Source organism: Lonchura striata, chromosome 36 (genome assembly GCF_050655825.1).
Source record: "Lonchura striata isolate lonStrDom1 chromosome 36, ASM5065582v1, whole genome shotgun sequence".
Classification (NCBI taxonomy): domain Eukaryota; kingdom Metazoa; phylum Chordata; class Aves; order Passeriformes; family Estrildidae; genus Lonchura; species Lonchura striata.
Window position 1 is genome coordinate 5,746,428 of NC_140738.1, and position 18,286 is coordinate 5,764,713.

At 53.1% G+C, this 18,286-nt stretch overlaps 2 protein-coding genes across 2 annotated transcripts in view; both read left to right on the plus strand.

Annotated features, from left to right (window-relative positions):
* Nucleotides 1–18,286, plus strand: part of LOC146764067 (uncharacterized) — a 173,915-nt gene that overhangs the window by 137,060 nt on the left and 18,569 nt on the right. The gene's annotated exons all lie outside the window — the stretch shown is intronic.
* On the plus strand, nt 6,373–7,625 carry LOC144248860 (olfactory receptor 14J1-like). The gene has a single exon (XM_085565568.1). It carries the CDS (start codon nt 6,427–6,429, stop codon nt 7,453–7,455), a length of 1,029 nt encoding a protein of 342 aa, XP_085421694.1. The 5' UTR covers nt 6,373–6,426; the 3' UTR covers nt 7,456–7,625.

Here is an 18,286-nt window from a genome sequence, read left to right on the forward strand (position 1 = left end):
CATCCCAGCTGGTGCCAGCCCTGGTGGCCATGGCAGCAGCCTTGGGAGCGGGTCCCTGGATGGGGCTGAGGGAACCTCTTCACTCTGGTGCCCAGGGACAGGAGTGGAGGGAGCGGCTGCAGCTGAGTCGGGGCAGGCTGAGGTTGGATCTCAGGAAAAGGTTTTTGCCCAGAGGCTGCTGGGGCACTGCCCAGGCTCCCCAGGGAAGGGTCCCAGCTCCAGGGCTCTCTGAGCTCCAGCAGCATTTGGACAGCGCTGCCAGGCCCAGGCTGGCAGTGTTGGGGTGTCCTGTGCAGGGCCAGCAGTTGGACTCGAGGATCCTGATGGGTCCCTCCCAGCTCAGCCAATTCTGTGGTTCTGGGATCCATGAGCCTGGGGATGGGAGTGCCAAAGGTTGCCATGGCAACGGGCTCCAGGCCTGAGCTGGTGTCCATGGCAACCACCCCTGGCATGGGGTCTCCATGGAGCTGCCCAGGGACTGACCATAGCAACAGGGGCTGGGGTGGTTTCCATGGAAACTGACCATAGCAACAGGGGCTGGGGATGGTTGCCATGGAAACTGACCATAGCAACAGGGGCTGGGGATGGTTGCCATGGAAACTGACCATAGCAACAGGGTTTCCTGGGGATGGTTGCCATGGAAACTGACCATAGCACCAGGGGCTGGGCATGTTTTCCTGCTAAGGATGAGATTTGTTCACAGGCCCTCAGAGGGGTTCCATGGGGACTTTCCAAGAGTCTCCAGGCTGTTCAAGAGCTGGAATGTCGCACACAGAGACAGGGGCTCCATGGAGCCCTCCCAAGGGTTTCTGGGGATGGCAAGAGCCGTGTGGTCAGAGGCAGTCACAGCCATTACTTGGTGATATCCCAGGGCACCTTGGGCTGTTCAGGCACCGATCTGTCACAGGCACTCACGGGGGCTCCACAGTGACATCCCAGGAGTCCCCAGGCGACCAAAGAGCCGGGATATCCCAGACACTCACAGGGTTTCCTGTCATGACCAGAGTGGGAGCTTCAGGCAAAGTTTATTAGAGAAGTTCCTGTTGGGTCACGAGGTGCAGAAAGGAGTCCCAACAGCCCCCTCAGATCCACAAATACCCCCAGGGACCTCCAGGCTTTCTAATCTCTTTCTGTGAGAAGAGCCTTGGAGCAGCTTGTTCGAATCCCAGTCCCAGACTTTTCAACAGTGTGTGTGTAAAGAATTATAAAGGTGGAATTAAACCTTTATAGAATTTGTCCCAATGGGTTAAGGATGGCAAACCAGGTCTATTGCTATAAATATATATTATCTATTATGGAATTGATTAGACAAAATTATCTTAATAAGATATATTTACACCAAGGCATAAGAGCTACAAAATTTTTATTATTATATATGATTATGATATGATTATGATATGATATATATGATATGATATATGATATATGATATATGATATATGATATATGATATATGATATATGATATATGATATATGATATATGATATATATGATATATGATATATGATATATGATATATGATATATGATATGATTATATAAGATGAGATTATATGATATGATATGATATGATATATTCATATTATGAACTACAAAGTGATTTCAAAGCAATTGTATTAAAGAACAAACAGTAATTAAGCAGAGATTGATGTCACTCCCTCAGAGCAATGACTGTGGGTAAATCTCTTTGGTTCAACCTGGAGCAGTGACCTTGAGGGGTGTCCCCAATGCAGGGAGGAATCTCCACATTCCCCAAGAATGGAAAGGTCAGGAGACGCTGCTGTTAAAATCTGGGATGGGGCTTTTCTAGTCTGAAGTGCTGCCCTGCCAGTCAGATGTGCCCGGGCTGGGCCAGCTCAGCAGCTCTGCAGAAGCTCTCAGTGGTGTCCCTTGGTTGCTCCTTTCTAGGGGGATTTTTCCAGCTCTGCCACAGCTTCAGCTCCCTCTGAGGATGTTGAACTTTGGGATGGAAGAGTCAGGCTGGTTTCAGCATTATTCACCCCAAAAGCAGCGTGACCCCTCTCCTTCATTTCCCACTGGGGCTTTGCAAACAGGGCCTGGCTGGAGTGGTTTGAGCCCATTGCAGGCAGAGCCTCCTGCTCCATCAGGAACTGCCTTTCCTGTGCCAGGAGCAGGGCAGGTCCCACTGCAGGAACAGCCCCAGGCCAGCCCCAGCACAGGGAAGGCCTCGGGCACAAGGGCAGAGTGCCGTGCTGGGAGCTGTGCCAGGGACAGCTCGAGGCACCAAAGGCACCTTGGCAGCAGCAGCTGCTTGCAGGGCATGGCCAGAAGCCTCCCTTGGCACCCGGCCTGGTGGCCAGCGCTGCAGGGTCACTGCTGAGTTAGAAATGACACAGGCTCATCAGGAGGCTGATTGGCATAATGTGCCGTATATTTGGAACTGCTCCTTTTTATAAGCTGTTCCGATCCAGGGAGATTTGATTGGTCACTTCGTTAGTACATTTCACCTGATCAGCTAATTAACAAGTCGCCCTTCTGATAAACAATCTTTGAGAAAAACAAGAAAACAGAGAGTAGGAAAACAACATCTGCAGGTTGTTTATAATAATAAGCTATCTGTGCTTATCTTCAAGTCCCTGAAGTCTCACAGGCTGATTCTGTGAAAACTTACCCAGTTTTCTTGCTCTCTGACTAGGCTGTCACAACCACACTGCAGAGCTGCTGCTTCAGGGCTCATTTCTGGCTGGGCTCTGCCCCAGCCCACAGAGTGTGACCTCAGCCCTGCAGACCAAAGGTCACCGGTGCCAGCCTGGCTCTGCCAGCCCCTGGGGCAGGGACAGGAAAGGCAGAGAAGGGGCTGGGTTTAGCTCTTGGATGTGGGCTCCAGCAGAGACAATGAGGAGTCAAGGGAGTGGATGGAGTCCACTGAGCAGCCCCTTCTCCCCATGCAATCCTGGAATGTGGATGGGAAGAGCTCTGCAGTGCGCATCTCATCCAAACCCCGTCATGAGCAGGGACATCTTTCACCAGATCAGGTTGTTCAGAGCCCTGTCCCTGCTGGACTGGAATGTTTCCAGGCATGGAGCATTGACCACCTCCCTGGCAACCAGCCTTAGTGTATCACCAACCCCATCATCAAAAATTTCTTCCTTATCTCTTCTTATCTGAATGTCCCTCTTTAGTTTAAAACCATCAGGCTTTGTCCTGGTGTGACAGGCCCTACTAAAACCTTTGTCCACTGTTGTATTTCCAATGGGCTGGGTTTCCATGGCAAGTGCCAGGACAGGTGACCCAGGTGTCATACCCAGTGAGGGCTGCCATGGGAACAGAGCCCAGCACTGCCCCTTTCTGTCTGCCTGACCTGGCCTTTGGCCCTGGCTCTGCCCTTTGCTGCTGGTTCCACGGCGCCCAACCAGCCAGCGTGGCACAGGGCAGGTGGCCATGGCACAAGCCCCCGGCAACGGGACCCCCTCTGGCTCTGGGTTGTGACACCAGCCCTGAGCAAGGGGCCCAGGGCAGGTGTCCATGGCAAACAACCATCACAGTGGCTCCAGGCCTTGGCTGCCGTGGCACCAAACCAAGGAACGGGTCCCTGTGGCCACTGCCGTGGCACCTGGCGGCACCAAGGAGTGTCACTGCAATTGTACCTGGAACAGCTCTGGCACCGCTTTGTCCTGAGGGCTGCCATGGCAGCCGAGGGCAGCAGCAGCTCTGCAGGCAAGTGGCCATGGAACCTGGCTGCAGAAATGGCTCCTTGGGCTGGTTTCCCAGGAAACCTGAACTGATGAGCACTGCCATGGCACCCAAAGCCAGCAGTGGGGTCAGTGCAGTGACCATGGCAACAGCCCCTTGCAATGGCCCAGTGCAGGTTGGGATGATGATCCACCCTCACAGCTGGCCCAGGGCAGGCCTGGAAGTGTCTTGGTGGCACCTTGGGCTTGGCACACAGCTGAGGACATTGTCTGTTTTCAGTGGGGAAACTCAGGAGTTTTAGATTGCTCTGAAAATGAAGGAAGGGAAATCCCTCTTTCCTTGAGTGTAGCCAGCTCTCTGAGTAAAGCAGGTCCCAGGTGAGTGAGGACAGACAGGATGGGGGTGGGGAATATGGAGCAAGGCTGTCCACACTGGGTCAGACCTCAAGGCACAGCTTCTCTGACCAGGCCAGATCTCCTTAAGAGACTCCCTGGGTCAGTATCAATCACTGAATGATGCAACTACCTCTTCTCGAAGGAGAACAGGAATAAAATACATCCTTTAAAATAGGAATATATATTTCCTAGAAACTCTTTGAAATATTTCTCCATAACTGCAACAGCAAACCTTCCTGATGAACTGCCCCAGAGCACAGGGAAATCAAGGCAGAGCCATGGTTTGTCAGGACTTGCTTGATCCCAATGAGCTCCGTGTTTCCTTTGGAGCTGAGCCCTGGAACTTCAGGGCCTGAGAGGAGATTGCCCAAACCTTTCAAGGAGTCAAAGTCAGAAGAAACACCCAAAGTGTCTCAAAGCATGAATGGGTCCCACTGAGATCCATCCCCAACACAGGTTCCTCATGGACTCCTTGGAGGGAAGAACTGGAGGCCAGGATGGCCCAAAAAACTCTCAGAGACTCAGTGTATGAAGGAGAATCCAAAGTACCCTAAACACCTTGAGTATTTCAAATCATCAATGCGCCCCACTGAGTGTCAGTACAAAGCTCTCAAGGGACTCCTTAAAGCAGATAATTGGGGCCATTATTGAACAAACCTCTCACAGAGTCTGGATCAAAAGGGAAACACCAAGTACCTTAAAAGAACTGAAGTACCCTGAAGCATTAATGAGCCCACTGAGTTGTTACTGACAAAGAATCTCAGGGGAGCAATTAAAGCAGATAATTGGAGGCCATGATTGCACAAAGCTCTCAGAAAAGAAAAAGCAAAAGGCAAAGTCCTTTGAAAAACCTGCAGTCCCTGGCAGCATGAAGGAGCCCCCAGGGCCATTCCTGACCAAGGCTCCCCAGGGACTCCTTCCAGCAGATCCTTGAGGCCACTGGGATGTGGGCATGGGGGGGATGCTGAGGGCAGGACCAGGGGCTGACAGTGCCCAGCCTGGCTGGGGCTGTGCCAGGAGGCCCCAGGGCCTCAGGACAAGGTGTCTCCTCACAGCCCTTGGTGGCACAGACCCTGCTGTACCCCAGGGCACCAAGACTTGGCTTCTCTTTATCCCCGCCTGGCATCAGGGCCTCCAGTTCTCTGCTCTGCCTGGGGCCTGGGGACACTTTCTCAGTTCTGTCCCTCAGTGGGACCCATTAAAAGTCCAAGAAACTTTGGTGTTGGATTCTGACTTGGAGTTCTGGAGAGTTTTCTGCAGCTCCCTCTCAGGGCCTGGTGTTCAGGGCCTGAGCACAAAGCCCCAGAGGGTCATTAAAGTCCTTGTGCTGTGTCTGTGCTGCTGAGCTGGGCCGGGCTCCTGGCACAGAGGGTGATCCTGGTAACCAAGCAGAGCTTCAAAAGCACATTTCTCTTGCTGAGCAGCTCTTCTCCCAGCCCAGCAGGGCTGGGGCACTGCCTGCAGCCAGCGCGGGCACAGCACAGAGGCACAGAGAGCTTCAATCAGTCAGGGCTGGGAAGGGGCTGAGAAGTGCCTGGGGCAGAATCACTGCCAGCCCTTGGCACAGGAACCTCTGGCTGCAGGACAATGCAGCTGCAGCTCCTGGAGAGATCTCCTAAAGCTGGAACATGCCAATGCCCACAGAGCCTGTGAGTGCATTCTCTGCTCATCTCCTGTGCAGAGCAGCCAGGGGTGCCCAGGGCTGTCCTGCAGAGCAGGGTCCTGCAGCCCAGGGCGCTGTGCTGGGCCAGGGACTCTGCTGCCTGCCAGGGACAGCTCTCAGCCGGCCCTGGAGCTGCTCCTAGAATTGGGGGACAAGATCTGGGGGAAAGGAGACAGCTGGTAAGTCTTGCAATATTCTCCTTGTGTGGTGAGGATGCTGCATTATTCAGGACTGTTCCCAGCATGGCATTTAACTCCAGAACTTTTCCAAATAGATTATACAGGGAGCGTAGCAAGACAGGAACTGCATAAATGGGAAATTTCTGTTTTCTTATGTACTAATCTTTGTTGCCTGGATGGGGAATTCCCCATAGATATGCATCTCTCAGTTCATATTGATAAAAAGAAAAGTTTTTTTTTCACATCTAAATAAACCAGGCAGTAACAGATTTCAGCACAGGGCCTCTTAGATGCAGCATCTTTGTGCTTTTTCCAGCCTCCTCAGTGTTGCTCTGATGTTGCCATCAGAGCCTGCAGAGCAAGAGCTGCCCCTGGGCTGCGACAGGTCTGGGAGGGGTCTGCAGGGCAGAGCTGAGCCCCCAGAGCTGGGCTGGGCTCTGGCAGCTCTGGCAGGGACCAGCCCTGGGCACAGGGAAGCAGCTGCTGGCAGGGACAGCCCCAGGCAGAAGAGCCCTGGGAAGGCATTGGGGGGAAGATGCCCCTAAGCTGTGCTGGGATATTTAAAGTGCTGTCCACACCCAACTATTCCATAATTATTTTTCTTATAGATTCCCATGTGCAGCCACAGCAAATGTCCAACAGCAGCTCCATCAGCCACTTCCTCCTGCTGGCACTGGCAGACACGCGGCAGCTGCAGCTCCTGCACTTCTGCCTCTTCCTGGGCATCTCCCTGGCTGCCCTCCTGGGCAACGGCCTCATCATCAGCGCCGTAGCCTGCGGCCACCACCTGCACACGCCCATGTTCTTCTTCCTGCTCAACCTGGCCCTCAGCGACCTGGGCTCCATCTGCACCACTGTCCCCAAAGCCATGCACAATTCCCTCTGGGACACCAGGAACATCTCCTACACAGGATGTGCTGCACAGCTCTTTTTCCTTCTGTTCTTCCTAGGAGCAGAGTATTTCCTCCTGACCATCATGTGCTACGACCGCTACGTGTCCATCTGCAAACCCCTGCACTACGGGACCCTCCTGGGCAGCAGAGCTTGTGCCCACATGGCAGCAGCTGCCTGGGCCAGTGCCTTTCTCAATGCTATCATGCACACGGCCAATACATTTTCCCTGCCCCTGTGCCATGGCAATGCCCTGGGCCAGTTCTTCTGTGAAATCCCCCAGATCCTCAAACTCTCCTGCTCCTATTCCTATTTCAGGGAACTTGGGCTCATTGTTGTTAGTGCCTGTTCAGTATTTGGTTGTTTTGTGTTCATTGTTTTCTCCTATGTGCAGATCTTCAGGTCTGTGCTGAGGATCCCCTCTAAGCAGGGACGGCACAAAGCCTTTTCCACTTGCCTCCCTCACCTGGCCGTGGTCTCCCTATTTGCCGGTACTATTATATTTGCTCACCTGAAGCCCCCCTCCATCTCCTCCCCATCCCTGGATCTGTCAGTGTCAGTTCTGTACTCGGTGGTGCCTCCAGCCCTGAACCCCCTCATCTACAGCCTGAGGAACCAGGAGCTCGAGGCTGCCGTGAGGATATTGATGACTGGTTGCTTCCAGAGACATTAAACTGATGGCGAATTTCTGCAAATCACTTGTAATAAAAGTAATTTTTTATACTTCTAGTTGGTTTATTTTGGTGGGTTTTTTCTTTGTTTAAATTTTTTCATATTGTCCACAAAGAAATGTCATTGTTTGTGCCATTTCTCATTTTGTTTCTCCCCACCTTCCCTGTACCCACAAACTGTGCCAATGAGGGGCTGTGCTCTCAGTGTTTTTAAAGGAACTAAAGGATCTCCCAGCACAGTTTTCTGCAGAGATGCCCTTTTGTTGCCTTCTCTGGAGCTGCAGCAGCAATGTCTGTGTGCAGAGCTGGGGCAGATCAGGGCTGGCACAGCAGCTGTGCCCAGGAGCAGCAGCACTTGGTGCTGCCAGTGCTGCTCCCGTGGCCCTGCCCCGCTGCCCTGGTGGCCCTGGTGTTGCTGCAGGGCCTGAGTGCTCTCGGGGCCGGGCACAGTCCTGGGGGTGGCAGTGCTGGGGCTGCAGCAGGGACAGGCCATGGGCACTGCTGGGGCAGCGCTGATGCCTCAGGCCAGGGCCTGGGGGCTCCAGGCTCCTTGCCCAGGCTCTCTCAAGAACACGGCCAGGCCAATGCTCAGCACAGAAAACCCCCGTGAGCAGCCCCAGGCTGTTGGTGTGGGGACATGAACCTGAGGCAGCACAAATGCCATCAGCCCCTGGGGCCAGAAAGGGCTGGGGACACCAGGGAAACCACTCAGCTTTGTCCTGGCCTCTGCAGTCAGCGAGAAAGTTTGTTCCCATCAGCTGGGAGTTTCCTGCCCACTGCAGACGCTGCTGCTCAGAGCCAGGGCTGCCTGGCAGCCACCCCCAAACTGCCCTGAGCATTTCCTTGGCTTCACCTTTGCTTTCTTTACTCTTTCTGATATAAATTTCTTCCTCTTGCCCACCCCTGTTCCCACCCCTGCACACAGCCCATCCCTGTTTGCCCTTTCCTCTCTGGCCCCACTCCCCATTGCAGTTCCTGACTTGGCACCATGGGAACATCCCTTGGGGAGCAGGATCATCCCACAAGTGCTGCAGGAATTGTCTGCAGGCTCCTGCAGTGTCTGGTGCTGCTCCCTTGCCAGAGGCACCCCAGGCCAGGGGTGCACATCTGGGCTGCTGTGTCTGGCTGTGGGGCTCCCTGTTCTGGGCAGTGAGGAGGAGCTGCAGAGGCTCTGCAGGACTGACAGGATGGGCTTTGGGGCTGTGAGGAGAAGCTGAGGGACCTGGGCTGCTGGAGCTTCTGAAGAGGAGGCCCAGGGCTCCTCCTGCAACTTCTCCAAGGGTGGTTTCAGAGAATCACAGAACCAGCAAGGTTGGAAAAGACCCTGGATATCATCAAGTCCAACGTGTGCCCTGACACCACCTTGTCTCCCCTGAGTCTCCTCTTATCCAGGATCAACAACCCCAGCTCCCTCAGCCGCTCCTCACAGGACTTGTGTTCCAGACCCCTCACCAGCCTCGTTGCCCTTCTCTGGACATGCTCCAGCCCCTCCATGTCCTTCCTAAATTGGGGGGCTCAGAACTGGACACAGAACTCGAGGTGCTGCCAAACCAGTGCCCAGCACAGGGGAAGGATCACTGCCCTGCTCCTGCTGGTCACACCATTCCTGATCCAGGCCAGGAGCCATTGGCCTTCTTGGCCACCTGGGTACACTGCTGGATTATGTCCAGCCTGCTGTCCCTCAGTCCCTGCAGGTCCCTTTCTGCCTGGCTGCTGTCCAGCCCCTCTGTCCCCAGCCTGTAGCACTGCAGGGGTTGTTGTGGCCAAAGTGCAGGACCCGGCACTTGGACTTGTTAAACCTCACCTTGTTGGATTTGGGCCCTGGATCCAGCCTGTCCAGGGCCCTGTGCAGAGCCCTCCTCCCCTCCATCAGATCCACACTCCCAAATAACTTGGTGTCACCAGGGTTCCATGAGGCCCCAGAGTGTCCCAATGGTCTCCATGATTCCATGAGTTCTCCCAGTGTCACAATGTCCCTTTGGTTCCATGGGACCCTTTGGTGTCACAGAGTTCCTTGGATCCTTGGGCCCTGCAGTGTCTCAGTGTCACCGTGGTCCCCCAAGGCCCTGCAGTGTCACAGTGGATCCTTGGTTCCATGAGGTCTGGCAGGCAGCAATGCTCTCCTTGGTCCCACAGTGTCACAATGGCCTCTTGGTCCCAAGGGCCACCATGGTGTCAAACATGTTTCCTGCATTCCGTGAGTTCCTGAGGGGCAGCACTGGCCCCTTGGTTCCATAGGGCCCTGCAGGGTCACAATGGCCCCATCGTGACACGAGGTCCTGCTCTGTCACAAAGCTCTGCATGGTTCCACAAGGCCCTGCAGGGTCACAGTGGCCTCTTGGTTCCATGAGGCCTCAGAGTGCCCCGTTGAATTCCTTGGTGCTGCAGTGTCCTGGACTCCGACACTTCCTAAATTGGGGACCCCAGAACTGGACCCAGCTCTCAAGGTGCTGCCCAACCAGTGCCCAGCACAGGTGAAACATGGATGAAAAATAAAAACCCCACAATTCCAATAAAGATTTGTAGGGAATGGTATGTTTATTTGCAGCGCTGTACACATGTAGGGACTCATCGCCCTTCAATGGACATGCACCCCCCTAAGAAGTCCCAAAACTTTTTTATTACCCTTAATTAATTTCCATAGGCATAGAATTTCACAATAGGTTCATGCATATTCATTCTGATGATTTCATGTTACACTTACAGCTAGTTACACTTGTTTTTGTCTGAAAGTACAGAAAGAGCTCCTGGGTCACTCTGTGTGGTCTGTTTAAAGGCCCAAGGAGTCTTTCTTATCTGTTTTTAGTGTGGAAATTTGCATTCTTTCTCTTTAGCTGGGGCAACTTTGCTAGTGCTGCAGTTACCAGACTAAACAGCATATTTCACTCATGTTAGCAAGCTCAAAGCAGCACATTTCACCTAAATCCAAATGGATTTCTACCCTGTTAAATTTTCACTCTGTCTCGCAGGGGAAGAATCACTGCCCTGGTCCTGCTGGCCACAAGATTCCTGATGCATAGGAGCGCCAGGGGTTGGATGAGGGAAATGGTGGGGGGAGCGTAGGGACAAAGTGTTATTGATTGTCAGCCATGAAGGATCATGATTTTCATATGTATTCAGATTGCATAACAAGGTGCTGGGGGTCAATATTAATTGGATATTGCTGATATCAAGATATAAGTAGGAAAAGTTAAAAGGACAAAACAATTCTCTCTGCATTGTTTTCAATATAGTCTATCCACTTTGAAGACACTTCTGAAATCTGGTCCTGTCCTGACTGGACCAAGGGCTACAGCATGAGCGATCTCCTGCTTGATCTGGGTGAAAGCTTGTTGCTGCTCAGGGCCCCAGTGGAAATCATTCTTCTTGCAGGTAACCAGATAAAGAGGACTCACAATCTGGCCATACTCGAGAATGTGCATTCTCCAAAAACCTATGGCACCTAGGAAAGCTTGTGTTTCCTTCTTGGTGCTGGGTAGAGACATCACGGTGATCTTATTGATGACCTCAGTTGGAATCTGACTCTGTCCATCTTGCCACTTTACCCCAGGAACTGGATCTCTCAGGCAGGACCCTTGACTTTGCTCTTCTTGATGGCAAAGCTTCCAGCAGAATTTGGACGATCCTCTCTCCTTTCTCAAACACTTCCATTGCTGTGTTCCCCCACCAGTGATATCACTGATGTATTGCAAGTGTTCTGGAGCTTCACCCTTTTCCAGTGCAGCCTGGATCAGCCCATGGCAGATGGTGGGGCTGTGTTTCCACCCCTGGGGCAGTCGGTTCCAGGTGTACTGCACGCCCCTCCAGGTGAAAGCAAACTGAGGCCTGCATTCTGCTGCCAGAGGAATGGAGAAAAACGCGTTAGCAATGTCAGCAGTGGCATACCACTCTGCTGCCTTGGACTCCAGCTTGTACTGGAGTTCCAGCATGTCTGGCACAGCAGCGCTGTGGAGTTACTTTATTCAAGCCACAATAGTCCACAGTCAATCTCCATTCTCCATCAGACATGTGCACAGACCAGATGGGGCTGTGGAAGGGTGAGTGGGCCTTACTGACCACCCCTTGGCTCTCCAGCTCACGGATCATTTTGTGGATGGGGATCACGGCATCCAGATCCGTCCGATACTGCCGGCTGTGCACTGTCGAGGTCGCAATTGGCACTCGTAGCTCTTCCACCCTCAGGAGTCCTACTGCAGATGGGTTCTCTGACAGTCCAGGCAAGGTGTTCAACTGCTTAATGTCTTCTGCCTCTACAGCGGCTATTCCAAAAGCCCACCTGAGTCCCTTTGGGTCTTTGTAATATCCGTTCCGGAGGAAGTCTATGCCTAGGATACACGGAGCATCTGGGCCAGTCACTATAGGATGTTTCTTCCACTCCTTCCTAGTCAGGCTCACCTCGGCTTCCACCAGAGTCAATTGTTGTGATCCCCCTGTCACACCAGCAATGGAAACAGGCTCTGCCCCCACATGTCCCGATGGTATCAGAGTACACTGTGCACCAGTATCAACTAAAGCATCATATTTTTGTGGCTCTGATGTGCCAGGCCATCGGATCCACACTGTCCAGAAGATCCGGTTTTCCCGTGCCTCTCCCTGGCTTGAGGCAGGGCCCCTCTAACACTGGTTATTATTTCTTTCCTAAGCCCACATGGTATAGGTACTTTCAAGGAGATCTGACAGATCATACTTGGCAGCTTGGTCATGGGGGGTTCAGGCTGCCTTCACTTCACTGGAATTCCCTCGGTCAGTGCTTCCCTCCTTGAGCTGACACACCCACGCTGCCAGGACAGAAATGGGTTTCCCATCCCACATTCCCATGTCTTCCCCATGGTCACGCAGAAAGAACTCAAGGCCAGCCCGTGGGGTGTACCCTCTCTCTCTGGCTGGGGAACGTTGGGCTCTGACTTTAGGGCCTGTGACTCGCACTGGGGCAATGTGGGAACTGTTCCTCCTCACCTCCTCCCTCATCTCCCTCATCTCCTCTTTGAGTTCCTTGCCCACAGCAGAGCCATGAGCCTGCCCTGGGCCATGGATCATACTCTCACAATTTCTCAGCTGCTGGCAGCAGAGCCCACTGTCTCTCGGCTGTTATCGGCATTAATCGTGGCAATGAAGGTGGTGTACTGAGATGGCCCCAGCCTTGCCAGACTCCAGAGCATTTGCCCTGTGCACCTGACCTTGTTTGGGTTATTATCATGCTGTCCATCCCTCCAAAGAGTACCTCCAATGCTGCCACTTCCCTCAGCTGTTGGATCCCTTCCTCAAGGGTTTTCCAGCACGTTCTGTGCTGGTGCTCCTGCATTCTCTCCCTGTGGACAAACCTCTCTCTGACACTCTTTAAAATCCACTCCAAGAGGGAAAGGGACCCTGGCTCCCTTACAAAAATCTAATTCATACCTGAGTCTTGGGTTAAGGGTCCCAAATTCCTTGCCTCACCACTATCCAGCTGGACACCTGTACCCATGAGGTCTCAGACTTGAAGCAGTCAGGTTGTATAAGCCTCACGTCTCCATCGTACAATGTCCTTGTGCAGGTTACAGAGACTTTTGTACGTCAGGGAGTCGGTGATGATCACAACCTCTGGCTCCCCTGTGGGTTGTGAGGGCCTTCCCTTATCTGGGTGCTCTGATTCCATCTTAGACCTCCTTGTTTCTACAGGGGCGACTGCTGCTGGCTGTGGCTGCCTTTGTGGCTCAGCTGGAACCTGGACAGTTGTAACATCTGTGGGTTCCACTGCTGCCCCATCAGACTCTCCTTTTTCGAGGCAGGGGGAGGGCTTCTCACCAGCTGGGGAATGCACTCCTTCAGCATCTCCTGCATCTCCCTCACCAGACCCCCACCCAGTCTGGGTGGTTCATATCTGGGGTGGCTGTGGGGCAGGGTCAGGCTCTGGGGCAGCAGCATCCCTGGTCTCTGGGGCCGTGTCAGGTTCTGGGCTGGGTGTCAGGGTGGTTATCCAGGTTAATCTTCCCTTGTCTCTCAGTGCCAAATAGAACAGGGCTAACAGCAACACAGCCCCTGTATGATATCATTGGTATTTGGAGTGGATCTGAGCCCTTCACAAACTGGTGGGGTAGCCCCAAAGAGATGGTTAAAGGCTTGGGAGAAAATTTCCCCCGGTGTCATTTCCTCACAGTAGGTGCCATTATTAAAGTAACCCCAAAAGCACACAGTTAGTGTGTGACAGCTGTGAATCCATGTGCCTGTTTCCCAGAGGAAGTTAAAGATCCATGAATTCTTCCCCTTATTCACCCATAAAACAAACCAGAGAACAGCCACAGCAGCCTTGGCTGTAGGAGCCGTGTTTAGATCAGGGCCTGCAAATGGAGAAATGCAGCCACGGTTCCGTGTCACCCAAACCAGGGCAGGCTGGAGCACAGGGTGCCGCTGAACAAGGCTCCTGTAGCAGCACACAAAAATCAAAACTTGGATTACTCAAGAACTGTTATTCCCTTTTTTGTTTCTTTGCCTTCGAGCTGCACTTTGGGTGCCAAAATCTGTCTTGGTTTGCAAAGACAGGAGTCTGCTAAGGAAGGCAGGACCCTCCCTGAAATGGGGAAAAAAATAAATGTAGAACCCTCTCCCTGTAAATTGCTATAAATTTGAAGTAAAGGGCGACTCTCAGGCAAAAATATGGGAGCAGGAAAAACAGTTCTTTATTAGGGAAGAAAATTAAAAGGTAAAATAAACAATGCAGTGAACCAACCTCTAACAGATGGCAATTGAATACATCTTGCCTTGCAATCTAGGACAACAACTTATTCAGCATGAATCACATCCATTTACCAGATCCCCTTACCCCCAGATATTGCCCACCTGGGACTGACATCCAAAAACATTTATAAAAAATTATGCATTTTTTTCATAATTAAAATTTAGTTAAATTTTAATTAAATGAATTATATTAATTATCTTAATAACAATTAAAATTTTACTTGGTTATGCATAAAACCATTATTCAATATTTTATTATTTAATTTTAATGCTTATATATAAAAAATCTCTGTATGTTTTTTGCAACCAAAAACTTATTGGTCATTGGTTCTAAGTAAGACAATTCTCTTCATTAATTCATTGACCACAATTGGCTATAGATTTTGCCCTCTTTATTCCAATTTTCTTTATTTTTATTATTTTTGTCATCATTTTTATCATTTTCACAGGCAGGGTAAAAGCGGCCACTTTGGGGCCCACGGAGACATTTCTGGGCACATTTGGGGCAGTTTTGTGTCTGGGGGGGAATTCAGAGAGAACTTGAGGGTCTGGGGGACCCCTGGGGGAGCCGGGCGGGCGCTTGGAGGGGCACTCAGGGATCCTGAGGGGCAGTTCGGGGTCCGGGGGAGCACTCGGGGGTCCGGGGCCCTGGAGGTCAGCGAGGGGAATTTGGGGCCCTTCGGGGTCCGGGGGAGCACTCGGGGGGCTCGGGCGGGGCTCGCTGGGGCGCGGCGGCTGATGGGAGTTGTAGGCGCGGGTACAATGCGGTGTAACGGGGCCGCAGAGCATCACGGGAATTCTAGAAGCCGCTACAGCGACTCTCGGTGGGGCGCGGTGCATGACGGGAGATGAAGTCACGGCTGGAACAGCGCTGGCCGTGCGCCGCGGAGCATGATGGGAGCTGTAGTCCCGGAAGTGTCTCGGACGCGGCGTTTGGGGCCCGGGAAGGCCCTCGGGAGACACTTTTGCATCCGAGCCGCGACTTGAGGTCCTCGGGGGCTCTGGGGCACTCGGGGGAGCTTGGGGAGATTTAACCAGGTTCCTTAGGGCACAGGGCGCGGCAAGAATTTTAGGCGCGGAACTGTGTTCGGAGGGGCTCTGGGGCCGCGGGGGATGAGAGGAGAGGAATTCCCAGAAGTGGCTGTACCGGGCACCTGTGGGGCTGGGAGCACTCAGGGGATCCGAGGACGGTTTTAGGGGGTCCCGAATGGGCGCAGAGGGGCACTTGGGGATCCCGGAGGGTCTGGGGGGCACTTACAGGATAGATGGTGGTGGATATCGGGGGTTCTGTGGAGGCGGGGCATGACGGGCGTTGTAGTCCCGGCCCCAATGGAGCTCTATGGGGCTGCGAGGCATGATGGGAGATGTAGGCAAAAGAAAATATGGCGCTGACTCTAGGCACCGCCCCCAGAGCTATGATCCCTGCTACTGATTGGTTGGGAGCTGTGATGGGCGGGAGCCTCGACCAATGGGAGGTGGCGGGGACGGGAACAGCCCATTCCCAGTACAGCCCAGTTCATCCCAGGTCATCCCCAGTACAGCCCCAGTCCCCCTCCAGTCCCTCCCAGCACAGCCCAGTTCATCCCCAGTACAGCCCAATACAGCCCCAGTGCCCCTCCAATCTTTCCCAGTACAGCCCAGTCCCTCCCAATACACCTGAGTTCATTCCCAGGCCCTCCCAGTTCCTCCCAATGTCATCCACAGTATGCCCCAGTGTTGCCCAGTCTTCCCCACAATGTCCCTGGTTTGTCCCAGTATCCCCCAGTTTCACTCCCAGTTTCACTCCCAGTATGTCCCAGTGTGTCCCAGTGTACCCCCACAGTCCATCCCAGCCCACCCAGATTCCCCCTCAGCATTCCTCATGTTCCCAGGCTGTCCCAGTCCTCCACAGCATCACTCCCAGTGTCTCCCACAGCATTCCCAGTGTTCCCCAGTATGTCCCAGTCCTCCCCAGTGTTTCCAAGGACAGTTTAATTTCTCAGGGCTGCCGTGGCAGCCAAACCCAGCAGTGGGGTCAGTGCAGTGCCCATGGCCAAGCCCCTTGCAGTGCCCAGTGCAGCTGGGGCTGATGATCCACCCTCACAGCTGGCCCAGGGCAGGTCTGGAGTGGTTTTGGTGGCACCTTGGGCTGGCACACACCTGAGGAGGGTGTCTGTTTTCATGGAGAAACTCAGGGGTTTTAGATTGCTCCAAACATAGAAAAAGGGAAAGCCCCTCTTAGGCTGGGTGCAGCCAGCTCTGCAGGCACAGCAGGTCCCAGGTGAGTGAGGACAGACAGGATGGGCTGGGGCAATGTGGAGCAAGGTTGTCCACGCTGGGCCAGAGCTCAGGGCACAGCTTCTCTGAGCAGGCCAGAGCTCCTGAGGGGAGACCCTGGCTCAATATCAATCACAGAATGCTGCAATCACCTCTGATCTAAAGAGAAATGTAATAAAATACACCCTTTAAAACAGGAATGTGTATTTCTTACAAGCACTTTGAAATCTTTCTCCACAACTGGAATAGGAAAACTTTAATGACCCTCTCAGGGCTTTGGTGTTGTTTACATCAGACTCAGTCCCTGAGAGTGTCTTCAAAAAACTTCTAAAGAACTCAAAGTTAAATTAAAACTCCAAAGTTTCTTGAAGTTTTAATGGGTCCCACTGAGGAACAGGACTGAGAAAGTTTCCCCAGGTTCCAGTCAGAGCAGAACACTGGAGGCACTGATGACAGCTGGGCACAAGCAAGGGAAAGGTGTCTCTGGTGCTGAGCAAACCTCGATGTGTTTCAGGAATGCAAAGGGCCCAGGCCTGAGCCCCAGCCCCTGGCAAGGCAGATCCTGTCCCTCCCTCATTGCTCAGGGCTCTTCCCGGGATGGGCACTGGCATGTGGGGATGTGCAGTGCCAAGGGCAGGACCATGGGGCGGCCCCTGCCAGGTTGCTGAGCAGGGACAAGGAGGCACTGAGGCCCCAGGGCTGCAAGGGTCACTTGTCCCCTGGTGGCCTCAGGCCCAGGGCCAGCAGCCATGGCCAAAGGGCTGCACAGGTTGGCTCTGTCAGGGCCTTGCAGCTGCTGCACATCCCTGAGCCCTCTGCAGCCCAGGCTGTCCCACGGTGTCCCTGCCCTGCGCCTCTGTCCCTGCAGGCTGTCGTCACCCCCGGCTGCCCCACCTCGCTGGCCCTTCCTTTGCTGGCAGCTCTGCCTCCTGCTGCCCCTGCCTGGCCACACAAAGCCTTGGCCTTGATACCCAAAGGGTTAATTCCATTTTTACCGTGCCTGGGAACTTTTAACACAGGAACAAGGCGTGCAGTAGCTGCTTTTCCAGCAGGGACAGTTGGAAGTGTAGAAGACATCTGGCTCAAGAGTGCAGTGATAGAAAAAGGAAGGACTGAACCTGGGAACTTGGGGTGGGTTTTATGGCAATGGGTAAATTGTAATACACATTTAGTGACTGTGTATAAGCAGCACACTAGTAGAGTTACATGTCCACATACGGTTAGGAGTTATCCCTCACTAGACCCAAGGCCTGAATAAATGATCCCCTCTTAAATAGCAAATTAGTGTTAAGGAGTCTTGTTCTGATATTTCAGAGATTTGGTGGCCATGGGGCCTCACAGAACCCAGGAGTCAGCTGTGACTCTGTGCAAACTCATGGAACAAAGGGTCCATGGTGACACAGCGGAACCCCATGGAACCAAAATCCATTTTGGCACACTGGGGCCACATTGAACCAATGGTCCATTGTGACACCACGGATCCAAGGAGACCATTGTGACCCTGAGAAACCTCTTGGAACCAAGGGGCCATTCTGACACAGCAAGGCCTCGTGGAACCACAGGTCCACTGTGACACTGCAAGGTCGCACGGAACCAAGGTGGCCATGGAACCAAGGTTCTGCCATGGAACCTCATGGAACAATGGGACCATGGTGACACTGTGGAACCAGGGAGACTGTTTTTGGCAGTAGGAAAGCTCATGGAACTCCAAGTCCATTGTGACACAGCGAGGCCTCATGGAACCAAGGGAGCATTTTTAAACTGTGTGGCCTCATGGAACCATGAGCCATTGGGACACAGCATGGCACCTCATGGAGCCAAAAGTCCATTGTGGCACTGTGGGGCCCTGTGGAACCAAGGGGA

Excerpts from the sequence above, each read along its gene's own strand:
- LOC144248860 (XM_085565568.1), top strand. The coding sequence starts at position 6,427 with ATGCCCCTAAGCTGTGCTGGGATATTTAAAGTGCTGTCCACACCCAAC.